Source organism: Barbus barbus (genome assembly GCF_936440315.1).
Source record: "Barbus barbus genome assembly, chromosome: 18".
NCBI classification, from domain to species: domain Eukaryota; kingdom Metazoa; phylum Chordata; class Actinopteri; order Cypriniformes; family Cyprinidae; genus Barbus; species Barbus barbus.
The window spans coordinates 13,401,141-13,415,572 of NC_136746.1; the positions used below are offsets into that span (position 1 = coordinate 13,401,141).

At 35.9% G+C, this 14,432-nt stretch overlaps 1 protein-coding gene across 1 annotated transcript in view; it reads right to left on the reverse strand.

Moving 5' to 3' along the window:
- The window catches only part of rab11fip2 (RAB11 family interacting protein 2 (class I)), a 14,374-nt gene extending 318 nt beyond the window's left edge, over positions 1-14,056 (reverse strand). Inside the window, exons 1-6 of the mRNA XM_079439674.1 lie at positions 13,871-14,056; positions 12,461-13,072; positions 9,144-9,553; positions 8,523-8,859; positions 6,479-6,575; positions 1-3,667 (exon numbers count right to left, since the gene is read on the reverse strand). The exon at positions 1-3,667 is cut by the window's left edge and continues 318 nt beyond it. Of these exons, the coding sequence (XP_079295800.1) occupies positions 3,437-3,667; positions 6,479-6,575; positions 8,523-8,859; positions 9,144-9,553; positions 12,461-12,813 (1,428 nt within the window). The 5' untranslated portion in view covers positions 12,814-13,072; positions 13,871-14,056 and the 3' untranslated portion in view covers positions 1-3,436. The remainder of the gene's footprint in view (positions 3,668-6,478; positions 6,576-8,522; positions 8,860-9,143; positions 9,554-12,460; positions 13,073-13,870) is intronic.
- Positions 14,057-14,432: the final 376 nt, after the last annotated feature.

Consider the following 14,432-nt stretch of genomic DNA (forward strand, 5'->3'; position numbering starts at 1 on the left):
TTTGGAGGAAATAGAGAAACAAGTATTTTAAAGGAAGGAGTGTCTGAGTATAAAGTCGTTTACATCAATTGAAACCCATATGATACAGAATACTGAACAATTGGAACAAACGTGTATATATATGATATGATTTTGCAGCACCAGAGATTAATGTATAGAAGACACCTAATGGAAAAAAAAGATATTCAATTATTATTTTCTATTTTAACTTTGTGTTGATAGTGTGGCTTTCATATGTTTTCTTTTTACTTTTGCCCTGCTACTATCCTGTATGGAGGAAAAACACATTTTTTTCCCCATTCTAATTTTTCAAGTCTTAATGAAGCTGTGTGAATTTATCTAAACCATCTGCAGGAAAATAGCAGCATACAAACAAATATGATCACTGTAACATATTTAGAACTAAATAGCTATAAACCTCTAAATACACAACATTAAAATGTTGAAAATCAAAGCTCAACAGCCAAGCAAGTAGCAAAAAGAAAGAAAATGCAAAAATAATAGGTAGTCTAAACACTGGGGCCATTAATAAACTAATGGATATAAAAAACCTACACATTAAAAATGACATATTTCTTGATAATCAACTTAAAACCATGACGATCATTATACTGTTAATATTATTGAAAGCAAACAATGCATCAACATCATTTTAGCTGTAAAAAGTGATAAAAGAAGTGCTAGGTAATATCTACACAGGATAATCAACACTGTGTTTGTGATTACAGACATTGCTGATTGGTCAAAATACATTCAGCGTACCACACAGAATTGCTCTGGAGAGAGATGCATAGCAGTTCCAGTTCAACGAGACAAAACAGACAGAAGCAGCAAAGTGCTCAGCTGAATATGATCAATGCGCGTCAACACTTCTTATCCATCCGACAATAAGATCTACAGCAAATCTTAAGCAATTTTGAACCTTATTTGATCAAAAGCTCTTGAAGAAAAAAAGACACAGAATTCCTGATATGAAAAATATGTACTATCACTAACTTTTTCTGCTTAATTTTTCTGAATTTAATTAATTCAATGAAACATTTTTGGCCAGTGACAAATATAATGCAGAAAAAAAAAAAATTAATAAATAACGTGAGCCTGGCATACAACATTTGTAATTGATTTGTGAATAAAAGCTTTAACACGTTTATCCATATTACAAAGGATATACAATTTTGACATGTAAACAGAAATATATGGAAAAACTAGCTTCTGTCTGCTCACACAAAATGTAATTTTTATTATAATGTCATTGTTAGAAAACTGACATTATAAGAGCGTTTAACTAATGTCAGCACTGTGTAACACTGCACGAGGCACTGAATGAGTCAATTACACGCATGTAAACCTCTCCAAATACATAAAATGTAAGTAAATAAAACTTTAAATGAATAAAATAAAAATAATTTACAGATCATTTTAGACTTCCTTTCCAGCACAACTAACCAGCACAGTGTTTTACCATGTTGTTAAGAAAAACTACTTATCTTATTACTGTATCAAAACTTCATTTGTTTAGTAATATGCATTGCTAAGAAATTCATTTGGACAACTTTAAAGGCGTATTTCTCAATATTTAGATTTTTTTGCACCCTCAGATTCCAGATTTTCAAATAGTTATATCTTGGCCAAATATTGTCTTATCCTAACAAAGCTTATTTATTCAGCTTTCAGAAGATGCATAAACCTCAATTTTGAAAAATTGACACTTAAAACTGGTTTTGTGGTCCAGGGTCACATATATACTATTGTGTCTTAAAAATATCAAAAAGGGGTATTATGGCCTAAAGAATTGTTTCGTTCTTCACATGAAGGGCTAACATATTATTTTACAAACTACAATCGTTCTAGTTTTCTCAAATGTACATTTTTAAGTATGCGGGGCACACATGCACCACTGCTGTACAGTATGCTCCAAGGTGCAAAATATATGCTGAGTTACCAAGAATGATAGCCAATGTCATTTTCTCACCAGAATGTGCTAGCAATGACACAAGATGAGAAAAATCACAGTAAACACTATAAGAAGTGTCCTACAAGAAAAGCATTGGGAAAGCAGTACAATGTCAAAGAGTACTGCCTTGAAACTATAAAGCAATCTGTAAACAATTGTTCTTTAGTTAGTTTTTGTCTACATCGCTCATCACGAAACATGCTATACATTGTAATGAATCAAACCGACTGAAATGTTTCCATAATGAGGCATAAAGATGTGCCAAATTAATCAATTATTTGCCGTGGTTTTAAATACGCATGGGCTAGATTTGCTGTGGTAAAATTAGAAATTAAAAAGGGGCTATATAATACTTATGTGCTTGATTGACTGACCGGCTAGCTCTAGTTTAATCAAAAACCGTCAACACTGTGGTGTAGTCAACTGTAGGCAGCCCACACATTTTGACAGTCCTGCGGTACACTAAAGATATTCAGCATCAGTACATTCCAGTTCAACAGAAGGACATTCAGAGTGAAGTCTTGGGAGACTGGATGCTCATTTCTACACTTCTGTATGTAACAGGCAGTTTGTTTTTTAGACTTAAAAAGTGAACAGTGTTATTCACATACACATTTGCTCATTGCAATCAAGCTCAAAATAAATATTAGTAGTGTAATTCTGTACCAGTGTATTATTTTATAGACGTATGCTTTGGCAAAAAAGTACCAAAAGTTTTCAGTACTGACGTCTTGTATCATATCAATATGGCACCAAACACATGCCAATATTATGAGTCTGATCACTCTTCATCTACAGTGTAAACACCCTCAAAAGTGACAGGAGAATTACCCTGTCAAACCCAATATGCCCTGGTGCTAAAACATGCAGTAAACAATCACTTCTATGTCCTGTGGTGCCATCCAAGTGTTTCCTTGTTTCACCACATATTTGTGGACAAACGTACATCAATTGATCTGGTTCCACTTTTTAAAGTATGAATTATGAATTCAGTCGTAGCAAATTAAAGGCCTCATATGGACAGTCCACCCCAGTGATCATCGCAAAACACAGTGAGAGTATTAAGTGCTCAATTCTGTTATATTGACTGAATCCAAAATAAAAGTCAACTTAAACACAGTTATTGTCGGTAAAAACATAACATTGGTCTCCTCGCGCAAAAACACCGCTCTAAACTATGAATGGCTGCTTGTGAAGATTTTCAAAAACATTTTACTCAAAGTATTAGTCAACAGCTCAAAAGATTCTTTAAAAAAAATCTAAATAATGGAAAAATCTAAAAAGGGGTTTGGCATCGCCACATTTAGTGCCTATCTTTCTTCACAATATATCAGGTTGTTCTTGCAAACCTAGAGTAACTTTACGGCAAGAAATCTGTCCGTGTGTGAACAAATACACTTGACCTGTCAGAAATGACATGTGTCTTTTTACAAGCAATACATATTTAGCCAGAAAACTGTTATAATATACTTTGGAGATCCTTTACTTCTTTGAGATCTTCCCAGCTTTTCTCTTGGGCTCATAGGGTGTTCTCAGGATACTGGGCGTCTCTTCCATTACCCTGACCAGCAGGTTATCAATGTAGTCCTCCAGCTCCCGAATATGAGCATCTTTCTTTCTCACCACCTCTTTCTGCTTGATGAGCTCTTGCACAACTTCTTCAAACGAGAGATTGCTGTAGGCCGCCATATTCGTCTGCAGATGTTCAGGTTCCTAGATGTAAGGAATAATACATGACATATGATTCTTAAAAGTTGTTAAATCTCTACTTTTTTATTGCCAATAACATGCTGGGAATTCAAACTGTTCTCTGAAGTAAATCAATTGTTTGCTTCTTTTGACCTATAATTTGATACTGTAAAATTTCCAATGTGAAACATGCCAATATGTTCATTTAAACACTGCACAATGATGTATACATGGATAAGAAATAATGCTACATACAGTAGTAGCTGAACTAATAATTCTGTGACTCTGAATTAAGCTAGAGAAAAAAACATTCAAATTTTCTAGGGGCAAAATATTTTAGGAGACATGATCGAAATAAACATGTTATTTAATGCTGCCTTTAGAGCTTACTTGATAAACAAGCTTTTATTAAAAGTGTTGCTCTAAACGCTCAAGCCTCAGTTCTCTCAAGCAGAGCGATTATGTGTTGACATGAGAAGTGTCTGCATCTGATTTCACAATGATATTGAGGAAACGGCAATTTAGAAACATTTGCTCATCTGCTATCAAGTGTTCTGACAAATTCACACTTTCTGCTGTCAAGGTGAAAACAAGAACTAAATGCGGTCAGTTGATATAATCTCTTGGAGAGTTTATGCATTTCAGCGGTGTCAAAATATGAGTGGACGACTCTCAGTCATGCCTAATTACTGCTTAGTTAATTACAATAAAATTGCCACCCAAAATCAACATCAACAAGACACAGAGCCGAAATTCATCTAATTACCAAACAATCCAAATAGGTCCAGAAATGAAGTTCTTGCACCAAATCTACACTGATAAGGTTCTGTGTTTAAAGAAATTAAATGTAAGACCTTAATACTTTTAGAATAAATATATTAAATTAAATAAGGGACTAAAACCTTTAAACTTTTCAAATTTAATACCTCTAAAAACAAGATTTCAGACTTTTTACAGCCTCAAATTTTGAAAAGTGAATTTAAGACATCTGAATATTTTGAAGCACCAGCCCTGTGTGATGATATATCTATATAAAACCCATAAAAGTTATCTGTGTTTACATGTATAATACTAAATGGAAGATTAATAATAATCTGCATTCATACATTGCACTTAACACATTTAACCTGAAGCTTCAGAGTCTGAACTGCTTCTGGGTTTGAACTTGAGCCACCCTATCGGACAGCTGTTTATACATGTGACACTTTGATTATGATAATCCTCCTTAGATTACTGTAATGAAAACAAAACATTCCTTCTCTTTTTCCCTGAAGAAACAGCAGAGCAAATTTGACTCCATAAAACTGCCATTCTAGAAACTAAAGCAAAAATACAGTGGCCCTAAAACGTATTTAGACACGTAAATCGCGTGAATGTCATTGCATTAGACAACAATATATAAAACCAAGCAGGATTTATTTTAAATGAAAAAGTACACTTTCCAAGCAAAACATTTGCTGAATGAATCTATTGTTTAAAAATATGATTTATAGTTCAAAATTGAAGCAAAAAAGTATTTGAATGCTTTATGGTTTCTGGTAGAGGGGTTTTTACTCTAGTCAATATGATGAACTACACCTGTAGTGAACCTGAAGTGAACTGACTTCATGCATCCACAAAAAAATAATCACAATTTCAAAACACCTTCCAAATTTGTTTGCTGATGCCACTTGCATGCAATAAACATTCATACATTTTTAGGTGTGCTTGCTGAGTTGAGCGTTTGGTAATGCTGGTCAACAGACAACGCATGCCAAAACAGCTCTCTCTGGCAATATAGAACAGCTAACACTGAATCAAAGTTAGATTTAGAGAGAAAGATGCTGCATGAATAGCAAAACCACCAGGGCACAAGCTAGCAGGGGCAGGAAAAGAGCCCAGGAAATGACCATGAAGTGGCAAGCAGCTGATGAGCAGATTTAGGCAATCAGGAGTGTGGGAGAGATAAGACTTCCACTTGGCATTCTTCAGTTGTCTCATTATGGGCACTAATGAGGGCCTTTGCGTTGAAAATCTAAAACTCCAAGTCCTTTGAAATGCCTCGGCCGGCTCCCCCCCCCCCACCCCCCATCCTTTAATTAAGGCCTTAGAGTGCCAGAGACACTATTTCACGCATGCAGTGTTAACATAACCTCAAATATGAGTGAGGAAAGCCATTTTCAGCAACGCGTCTCCAGTTTCAACATCACTTCAGCGGCTATTCTCACATAGCAGGCAAGCAAACGTTGCGTTACTCCGCGCTGGACACGATGATGATCACAATCAGTATAATTATGACAAAGTGAGAGAGGGCCCCTTTCCACGTTTAATGCTGACCTTGGTTTGACCTACAGTGTAAAATTAGACCAGTGACAAATTGCGTATTATTAATGATTAGATTTCCAATTATTGAGTGAGAGAACATACTGTCCAAGATGGCTCGCTAATGAAATGGAAGCGCTCTAATAACATCACACTACTTCAAATTACATGCAGATCAAAGACGATGACCACCCATTTCAGCTGTTAATTAGATAAATGGCCCTCCAAGCAGAGCTCCACAAGTGATACTCAGTCAGAGATCAGCATCAACGACTTCCATGTATAATAGGGCTGCAATAAATGACCAATTAAAACTTTGGACAAGTTTTGCAAACTTCTAAGAAATGTGGTCAAACTGTGTCTAGACAGACTGGACAGTGACAATGTGAAAATACACCCTTTTTTTTTAAGCAATGTATAGAAATGGAAAATGATTTCTTATATTTAGTGTGGTCAAACGTAATTTAGCTTTATTACAATAGTGTAAAATATAAAAAACATACAGTGTACACTATTTCTTTGGAATGAACTTACATGCTCTCTTGCACTTTTCATGCCGTGCTTCTTTTCAGGAGAGGTTTTGAGTCTCTGTGTAAGGTCCTCAGTACTAGTGGGATTTCTCATGTTGTCACTGCAAGACAGGGAAAAAAAAGACAAAGCTGTTACTTCAATAAATACATAAAATGCACTTTCATCTTACAGGAAACCCCTTCATTTAAAATTCAAATCAATTTAAAATTGGTGAAATCTTGGTCGACAACAACAACAAGCATTATCATGAAACACATCACATCCGTTAATGCAACTGCTACTTGCCTGTAGAAGTTCAATATAACTTTTGAGTTGACTTTTAGTTATCTGACTGAGGGTCAGGAAATGGTTCAACACCCCCTCACATGCAAACAGCAAGTCTACTTTTCATTTCTCAACAATTGGTCACTGACCACAACAAAGGCATTACAGCCAGTTACGGCACTCAGTAAGTGGGCGGTGAGACCAAAATCTTTTAGCACATTATGAGCAATTTTATACCACAGTGACGGTATGCTACATATTTAAGCGTTTAAAAAAATTGTGGTGGAAAGTTTTTGAAAGAAGTCTATTATGCTAACCAAGGCCGCATTTATTTAATAAAATACAGTAAAAACACTAATATTGTGAAATATTATCACAATTTAAAATAACTTTTCTATTTCTAAATAAAATTAAAGTGTGATTTATTCCTGCAATGTCAAAGCTGCATTTTCCACAGTCATTACTCCAGTCTTTATAGTCACATGATCCTTCAGAAATCCTTCTAATATGCTGATTTGGTTCTCAAGAAACATTTCCTATTATTAGCAATTTTGAAAACAGTTGTGTTGCAAACTGTGTTTTCAAGACTCTTTGATGAGTATTAAGCCTTAAAAACAGCATTTATTTAAAGCAGATCTATCAAATTTTAGCATTGTTAATGTGCTTATTGTCAATTTAATGACCCTTACTGTTATAGTTTCTTTCTGGAAAAAACCCCCCAAACGTCTAAAGAGTAGTGTCTATTATATGCAATGTACTAATGTCTATTAGACAATCTAGTGGCATAAATATATTTATAAAATTACTATTATTAAAAATTCTAAAGCATTCTTTTTTAAATAATATAAAATTATTATTTTTAGCATCATTTTAATAAAAATACACACAGCAAGTGAATAAGTTATCTAAACTGATAGTCTGACGTTGAATTGTCTTTTTAATCATAACAGGAAATTTGGAAATTCAACCGGCTGACACATTTCTTCCACCCATACCACATCCATCAAACACCACTGCAACTTGCAAGAAAATAAACTGACTTTATGCTTACATGGGCGTACCGTTATGAGTGGTGGCTCAATCTTTTAATGACAAAGTATTGTGAAAGGATGGGATCCATCAAGGCTGCTGGTTATGTATAATGGTGGAAAGATCACACAGATCTTTATGTACTAGACACATTAGGCAGGTTTGTTAAATGTCTTTTTGGCTAACCTGTGACCCCTGGAAGACCTGTGATCTAAGATGAGAGAGTAACTGGAGAGGATGAACGGCCTGGTAGGCTACGGGCAGATCAATTGTTAATTGAATGGTCTATCTCTCGTTCAGATCTCATTACTGTGGCTTGGTCAGGACCCTGTAGTCTGAATCGGGCCTAATGACATTGATAAGGTCTTCCTAATGACAGACTTTCTCTGATAAACATTAAGTGCTTGACTGTCCTCATCTAACTCTACTGAGAAAAGAGCAGAGGTTGGAAATGGCAGGCAAAAGTAATAGAAGACACGTTCCTCAGCAATTATTGCTGAATGAATAATACTATTATATATCACATAATTCATTTAAATACAATTAAATTAAATATATTAAATAATACTTAAATATTCATTCAAATAAATATTTTACATGTATAATATTAAACTTAATTTTGTTCTTATTTATTTTTCCTCATTAAACATTAAATGCTAATGCCATTTGACCTCAAGTAACTGTAACGAAAGCTTGATTAAAGTAGCTATAACGTATAAAAGCCACCAACAAAATGGCTAAAAACTAGTCATACCTAGATCTGTAGTGTGAGAGGAAAGGGTTGGTTTCATTGGTAAAGGGGTTTGGAGATCGCAGGTCTCCCGAGCTTCCGGTTCTCGTTCCAGCAGCCGTTTTCTTTCCTTCCTTCTTCCCAGTCACTCTGCCCAGAAGACCGACCTTCTCCTTCTTCTCTTTCTTCTCTGCCCCCCACAGCATCCCCTGATCTCCCTCGAAGGGATTGCGGTTGCGTGGGAGAGTGGCGAATTTCTGGGGCATGTTGTCTCCGATGTCGGAAAAGGGGTCACATGGAACGTCGCTGGTTGGGCAACCATATCCATCACTCTGAGAGTGTCTGTGAGATGCAGCGACCCCTGTGGATGAGAAAGATGGGACATTTTCTTTAGCGCTTCTCCATAGAGCGCTGCAGGCATGAGGTATTTTTGTAGGCCGAAACCTAGATACGCGTTAGCATTTTAGCACGTTTCATCATCCTGAAGACAATGACTTTTTGATTGCTGGAAATAATGTCTGTGGATAACACAAGCTCAAGATGTTTTCACATTTTAGGTTACAACATAAAATACATCAGTAATGACCCATAAGCTTTTAACTCACTTAGTGATTAAATGGGACTGCAGTGGTTGCTTATCCTCACCTTTCTCCTCAATAGAGTTCATAGAGTCAAGTTTGGGCCTGAAGTGAGTTCCTATCAGATCAGACATGGAGTGAGCAGCAGAAAGTTTCTGCGTCCCTGTGAGCAACGAGCGTTTTGGCTTGGGTTCAGGTGCAGCCTGAGGGTGAGGGTGCGGGTGCTGGTCTGGCAGAGAATCAGCCTCACTCTGTCCTGAGCGTGGAAGGATGGCGGAGGATGTGTCTGAAAAGGCACCATCATGTTTGCGACCCTTCATCTTTTCCTTGAGCTTGGAGAACGGTGATCTGGGTTTGTCTCGCATAGACAAATCGAACATACTGGCGGTCATGTTGTTCCGCATGAACTGGATACTAACTTGAATCTTGCCTCGGTCTTTCCTCTTCTTACCTGGTCGTGAGTCTAGCGTGTACCAGCTGACAAGAGAGAGAGACAGGAAGTAGAAGACAATTTTTTAAAATAAAATGTTGTCAGAAATTCTGAAAGGCAGGTATAACAGTCAGAAAATAAAAATGTCACTTTGATGGACTACGATGCAACTTATTTTTCAATTAACTTTATTTATTGATTGATTCTACACATATTTTGTTGTTCACAGAGTTTATCTACTGTAAAAATCCAAAATTCAGTGGAAAAATCTGTTTTTGTTGAGGAAATTGGGGTTATGCTAACTTACTGGTTTCCAATTTTCCAGTGATTTTCCAGTGATCCAGTATTTAGATTAATTTAATTTGAGTAATTTGATAATTTGAGTAAAAAAAAAAAGTTTGAAAAGTTTGTAAATTCAAAATTCTGAACACTGCTCCTACAGAGCTACACATCTTTGGCCGTTGTGTCACGAGCGTGGTTGGCCTTTTAGGTGTTATTAAAAACAGCTAGGCTGGTGGTACATGCACCAGTAATTTGCAGATGTTCCAGTGTACTTTCACAGCTTGATAAAAACAAACAGGAGAAAACCGCACACTCTTTCACTTCTCCTTTTCTGTGAAACCCCCCTGGTGGGAAGACTCTCTTTCAGGCTTTGCTCTGTATGTATAATTCATACAAAAACGACATGGGGGCAATGTGTTTGTCTGGCCAGAAACCCAATTTCACTTCACACAAATCCACAGCATAGTCCATTTAGTCCAATTGAAAGCCTTCCCCCTTCCTGAGAACGCATATTATAGTAGGGATAAACATAATTCCCTGGTAACTGCACAGGTTTGGGCCACATAAAGAATGTGAAGTAATACGCCCCCATCTAGCCCATTCCACGACTCCTGTTTATTTAACCTCTTACTCTTTTTTTTCTACTGGAAGTAATGTGATTGATGCTGTAACTGTGTGAAAAGGAGGTGGCATTTGCACAAATCTGGCCTTTGTTCATTGATGTTCATACCGGTATTTGGAGATTATGAAATGGACAATATTTCAGCAGAGGCACATGAATCTTAAGAGTGGCTGAATATTGATGCTCCTGCAATTCAAGACACTTGGAGCAGGATCATTCATTTAGAAATGATGGTCGTGAACACTTAAGTATAGGTATAATACTAGACAGAATTTTATACAATACAGGATGTGTTCAGTGAGCGGATGCTATGCACCATTTTACACCAGCATAGCTAAATGTATGGTGGAAAACCCTATTTCGGAAGGATAGTTTTAATTACAGATTTATTTATTTTTTATTGATGTCAGTCAAAATTAGCCAAAACTGCATATTTATTATTGTTTTTTTTTTAAATAACTAAAAAAAAAAAAAAAAAAAAAAAAAACAACTATACAGAGATATTCATAATATTTTTTTTATAAAACTTTAAAATTAAAATAAGAATATAAAATATAAAAATTCTAAATATTAATGAAAACTATAATAAACAATAACTGTACTGTACTGATTAACTGTATAATTTTAATATGTAAATGTATTGTTACTGTTCAATTATTATTATACTTATTTTTATGTACTTAATATTATTTTAAATTAGTATACATGTTAAGATGGAAAAGTTAGAATTGCAATCGTTTTGTACTTCAAAAATGAAATAAAAAAGGAATTTTAAAAAACACACTAATTTAATAAGATTTTAAAATGTAATATTAAGCAAATCTCAGAATGAATATCCATTTTCCATACTGTTTATTATAATGGTGTAATGTCTAAACTCACGTGTAGTGTTTAAATTGACTGATTTTAGTATTTTGCAATTTAAGACAGAATGGTATTAAAATGTTGATACTGGCCTAACATGAAAATAAATATTGGCTTATTTGTATTTATCTATATGGTACCCCTATCTAAATGGCAAAGGAAGATCTTGAATCTTGAATTTTAAACTTGCAAAGATGATATCCATTAAAACTACTTTATTAAAACCTGATAAACTGAGTAGAATGTGATTCATTATTTTTATAAAAACATCACTCGGGCTCTTTCTTGACATCAGCACTAATTAAAAAGACACTCTGTACACTTACAAAGCAGCCTCTAGAAATGCAGTTCAACACTTCTGACCTAGAGAGTTCTTTTATGCAAACACTACTGTAAACACTCCTTCAGTATCGGAACACGCTTCCCTCTGGGGTCGTCACAGGCTGCCATCTTGCTGAGTGCTCTTCTTCCATCATGGCACAGCTAGTGAATGGTGATTATGTTTCTTTCCAAGACCATCCACACACTGGGGAGCTTGTAGATCCGAGGGAAGAGGGTTTACCTGGTCTCAGGCCCAGTGAGGGAGCTCTGATCTGGGCATGTGGAGAGCCAGCCAGCCCCTGTTCTTCACATGGGAGTCAAGGCCAAGATAAATCTTCCTCTGCCTGGAACCACAATACTCCCACTCTGCGAGGGCCGCTGGGAACCACCGTACAATCAACAAACACAGGTGTGCGATAATTAGGGCCTGTCGACTCCAGTGTCGAAACGGACTCTTGTACCCTTGCGTCAGTTAGAGGAAACCCTTGCATGAACGGAGTCAATGGGGACTGCTAACCCTGAAAGTCTTTCCAGGGGATGCGAGGTTGGTAGAGTGCTTTGTGTCATGAGTGTCAACAGTGATGTTAGCAATCGGTTACAGTGCATAACTTCCTCCCAAGGGTGTGATATCATAGGATTGCTGAATAAATAATGCTTGCACTGATTGTGACATATGGCCAATGATTAGAAGCTTGGAGGAAAATTAAGGAAGCATCGATAATAATATTCTAGCAAATACCAATAACCCGATAATTATACTTCAGCTTATTTGAAAGAATGCTACATTTGTATAGTTTTACAAGACTTTGGATACATCTTTAAAAGAACAGGCATCAAAAATGAATGAAATATTTAACTCACTTACTCAGTTTTCCGCCGTTCCTTGTTGTCAAATATTTCATTTAAGTTGATGATTTTTTGGCCCAGGAATTTATCCAATCCAACCAGGGACCTGTGCATGACTGTGAAGCACAGCTCATACACCTCTGGATTGCTCTCCATCAGCAGCCCTGGCAGTTCAAATGAAGCCTCTTCCCTCCACACCGGGCTGAGGGTCTTCTCCGCCACTGAGGTGGAGTACTTCTCTTTGCCCAGCTGGATAATGGTGTAGGCATCGTTGGTACCATTCTTGCCCTTTGGCTGCAGTTCTGTGGCTTGAAGAACAGTGGCTTGGACGTGAGTTGGAAACCACTTCTGTGACTGTTCGCCCAGTGACATAATGACTTCAGGTGTAAAATTATGGATTTTGGTATGTGAAGTAATAAATGTATTACTTCAATTTGGCCTTGACATATTGTTTAGCTTCTAATCATAGGAAATGAGCGACCAAGAGTAGATGAAAATCGAAAGTTATGTTTAACAGCATGGGAAGAACATATTTGTCATTACAAAACCCGCATCTATTAACAGAACAGGCAATGATGTTGTTACACTCCTCAAACACCCCACACATTCACCTCGCTCCAATTCAGGTCACCTAAACCAAAGAAAAAAATAATATTAAAACTTAAATTCATATTACAAATGACACCTAAATAACAAATGTAACCTAAAATGAGTGATTTTACCAATGCAACAAACTTAAAAAGTAAAAAAAAAAAAATGTAATTGTTTTTGAGCAAGTGATTTTTTCTTTCTGACCAATTTTACAATGGTGACCACAGAGTCTGTAACTCAATGCGTGTGTGTTTGTTTTGCTATATGTTTCTACAACTTATTATTCACATATGTATTTGTTGAAAATTAGAGTAGTTCAACAAAAATAATAAATGGCATAAATTTATTTTAAAATGTTTAATTAAAAATGGTAAACATAAAAAAACCTGTCATTCAGAAAAGAAAAGAAAATTAACTATGTAGCTTATACAAAGTCGCACTATTATTATTTTTTATGTATGAAAAAGTGCGAGGCTTATAAGTTACTGTATAGAAGCTGGCGATTCAAATAAATAAAAGTTTTATCATTTAACATTAAATTTATGATCGAGACATAAAATGTTACTATTACGATTATATGGTTGTTGTTGTTAATAAGGATTATTGTAATTTATCTCATTTTATTAATTTTGCTCTGTAAATCTTTTATATTTCAAAACACCGAGATTTACACATTTTTCTTTCACCTCAGGAGGGTGGTCACTCAACCAGTATTTAAAGAAAAAAACACTCCGCGGTCTTCCCTTATTTAATTCAATAAGAAGCACCACTGCTGGCTTTATTACCCACAGTACTGCTGCTGTCAAACAGTCATTCAGCACAAGCCTCTGATATTTACCTCTGAAGCATCTTTCTCGAACAAGCTAGCGTCGCCACTGCATGTGGGGTGACCGCTTGTGCCAATCGGTATCTGCGGTGGATGAATATGAATAAGTAATTCACTAATGTATCTTAAACAAATGTGTGGTATTCCACATCAGCCCTGCAGCCGACTTCCTAGTTCCTCATTTCCGCCGATGTGGTCACGGGTCGAAGTGTAAACTCCTCCTCTGTTGCCGTGGAAACACAGGATTTGATCGGCGCGCGCCTGGCGCTGTTCCTGGGATCCGAATGACTGCGAGGCTTATGAGAGTTTGAGCTGTTCGTTTCCCTTTTGTTGTTAGTTTTGTCGTGTAATAAACAGCTTGTTTGTAAAACATTGTAATGCTATTTAGAATAATAAAAAAATAATTATAAAACACGAGTAACCTTACATGATACATTTTTTGAATAACTTGGATAAATGTTTCATATAAATGACCTCTATATATATATATAAATATATAATCATGTAGTACCTAATCAGTTGTAGGAATATTAGTTTTTATTTTTATTAGCAGGTCACTCATTAGTAATAGCAA